Raw genomic sequence first — 2,307 nt, forward strand, 5'->3', positions numbered from 1 at the left:
CCGCGCAGCTCTGTCGGCTGTGGTGCTCTTCACTTCGGTGGCCCTGCTCTGACGGCTGTTACATCTGGGCCCCACACCTGCCCTGTAATCCATGTTTGTTGACTGAAGCACAGACTTAAACATTCTACGAGTTTCTCCTGCATTTTCGAATGTTAAACTTTTCCTGGTCCATGAAATCTTAGTGGTACAAGAACCACTAAATTAGAGACGCAGCATGAACGGGCAGGAAGGCCCACTGGTGCTGATGCTCACAGAGGGCCGGCACTCTGTCACCGTCTCTCTCCTCTCTGGCCCTGTGGGCAAGCAGCCTGATGGAGCAGCTTCCGGTCCCTCGTCTGCCGGAGGCTCTGTGATGAAGACCTCGGGCCAGCAGGCGTGTGTCAGCCAGGCCACCATGGGGACCTGCAAGGCCGCCACGCCTACTGTCGTCAGCGCCACGTCTCTGGTGTCCAGCCCAAACCCCGTCTCCGGGAAGGCCACAGTGTCAGGTCAGTTGTGTCATGACTTCGTGTCTTCCTTGGAGTATTTTGGAAAGTCCTCATTGGTATTTTGTGTAATAAATTGTTGAAAGTCGTTACCTCAACCACATTTTCCATATAGCTTCTTTTTTGTCAGTATGTTATTCTTATTTAAAATCTACATATAAATTTTTAAGTCTGAGACTTTAGATTTATCATTTTAAAATTCCATCTATAAATTGAATAAATATAAATCTATAATAAAGCCATAGCCACTTAGTACCCTATTGGGTATTTTAGCTATTTTCATAACATCATTTTATGGAGAGCTAAGAGTTTGTTCACCTTAAAAATACCTATTTCAGGGGCCAACAGGTGGCATGGTGGTTAAGGTCGTGGACATTCCCATATGGCCAACCATGGTTCGAGTTCCAGACCTGGTGGTTTCCTTTCTCTCTCTCTCTCTCTCTGTCTCTGTCTCTCTCTCTGTGTGTGTGTGTGTGTGTGTCTATCTGGTCAAGTTAAAATAAATTAACATGTTAATAAAATCAAATAAATAATTCTTTAAAAAAAAAAAAAAACACCTACTTCCAGTGCCAATAGGTGGCATGGTGTTTGGGGGCACTGGGCTCCCACAGTACAACCATGGTTCGAGTCCCAGACCTGGCAACTTGCTTTCTCACTTTCTCTCACTCACTCACTCTCCCTCTCTCTCTTTCTCTCTGCCGTCTTCTGGCCAAATTTAAATAAATAAATAAATAAATAAAGTTAAAATAATTGTTTTTTTTTTAAAAAAAGACTATTTTGGGTTGAGCAGATGACAAAATGGTTATGTTGCTTGCACGTAGTCGATCGTGATTCGAGTCCTGGGTCCAACGGCTTAGAAAAACTCACGCCAGGTGTGTGTGCGTTCATGCCCAAGATCCCAAGAAGAGAATGGAGGAGAAGGGATTGCAGGGTGGCCATCCCCTGGGGGGTGATTTCTCACTTTCTGTCTCTCTGACGTGCACACACACTATAGAGCAAAAAATCTCTCTCTTATTAAAAAAAAGATTTTTTTAAATCATCAATTTTGAGTGGAACCTATGAAATACCATACCTTTCTTTGTTTTCCCAAGCGAAGCATATAAAATGTATCTTTGCCTGAATGTTTAGCGTTAGGTGTCCATTAGGCCGTGTTAGAGCGATAAGCTTGAAGTCCAGGAAGACACGGGGTATCTTAGTGCCCACACTAAATGGCCCCAGAAAAGTGTACTAACTTTTACTTCTTTGGATACAAATCCTGAAGCCAGATTGCTTTGGTTGAAGTAACTTCTGGGGCCAACTTGGTAGCTTAGTGGTTAAGGGAGCCGGATCCCACATAGCTGACCATGGCTTAGATCCTGGCCCTGGCAGCTTAGAAAACAGACCAGACACACGTGTGTGCATGCCCCAGACTGTGAGAGGATGGGAGATGGAGGGAGAGGTTGCAGCGTGGCCGCGCCCCACCTGGGGGTTCTCCCGCCCTCCCCTGCTTCTTGTCTCCCCGTGTCTTCATGACACGTGCATCTGTCTGCCGGCAATTAAAACAGAAGTAGTAGAAAGGCCAGTTTCTTGGCTAAAATGAGATTGCTGTTAAAACCGGCCCCACACAGTTGAAGGGGCTGGGCGAGCGCACGTGCGGGTGCTTACAGCCCTGTCTGGCACGCGGCCCGCTACGCAGAGAGCGCTGGGCCCGCAGCTGCTGTGCAGCTTAGGGCGCTGCACTCCCACCGGGCGGCCGTGGTGTGGTCCCGGCCCGGCAGCTCGCTCGCTCGCTCCCTCTCTCTCCCCTTCTCTCTCTCTCCCTCTCCCTCTCCCTCCCTCTCTC

At 47.9% G+C, this 2,307-nt stretch overlaps 1 protein-coding gene across 1 annotated transcript in view; it reads left to right on the forward strand.

Moving 5' to 3' along the window:
• The window catches only part of YEATS2 (YEATS domain containing 2), a gene marked incomplete in the record, with an annotated part of 121,038 nt that overhangs the window by 95,764 nt on the left and 22,967 nt on the right, over positions 1-2,307 (forward strand). Inside the window, 1 exon segment of the mRNA XM_027771423.1 lies at positions 308-488. Within this exon segment, the coding sequence (XP_027627224.1) occupies positions 308-488 (181 nt within the window).

This window comes from Tupaia chinensis, unplaced genomic scaffold (genome assembly GCF_000334495.1).
Source record: "Tupaia chinensis unplaced genomic scaffold, TupChi_1.0 Scaffold000212_1, whole genome shotgun sequence".
Classification (NCBI taxonomy): domain Eukaryota; kingdom Metazoa; phylum Chordata; class Mammalia; order Scandentia; family Tupaiidae; genus Tupaia; species Tupaia belangeri.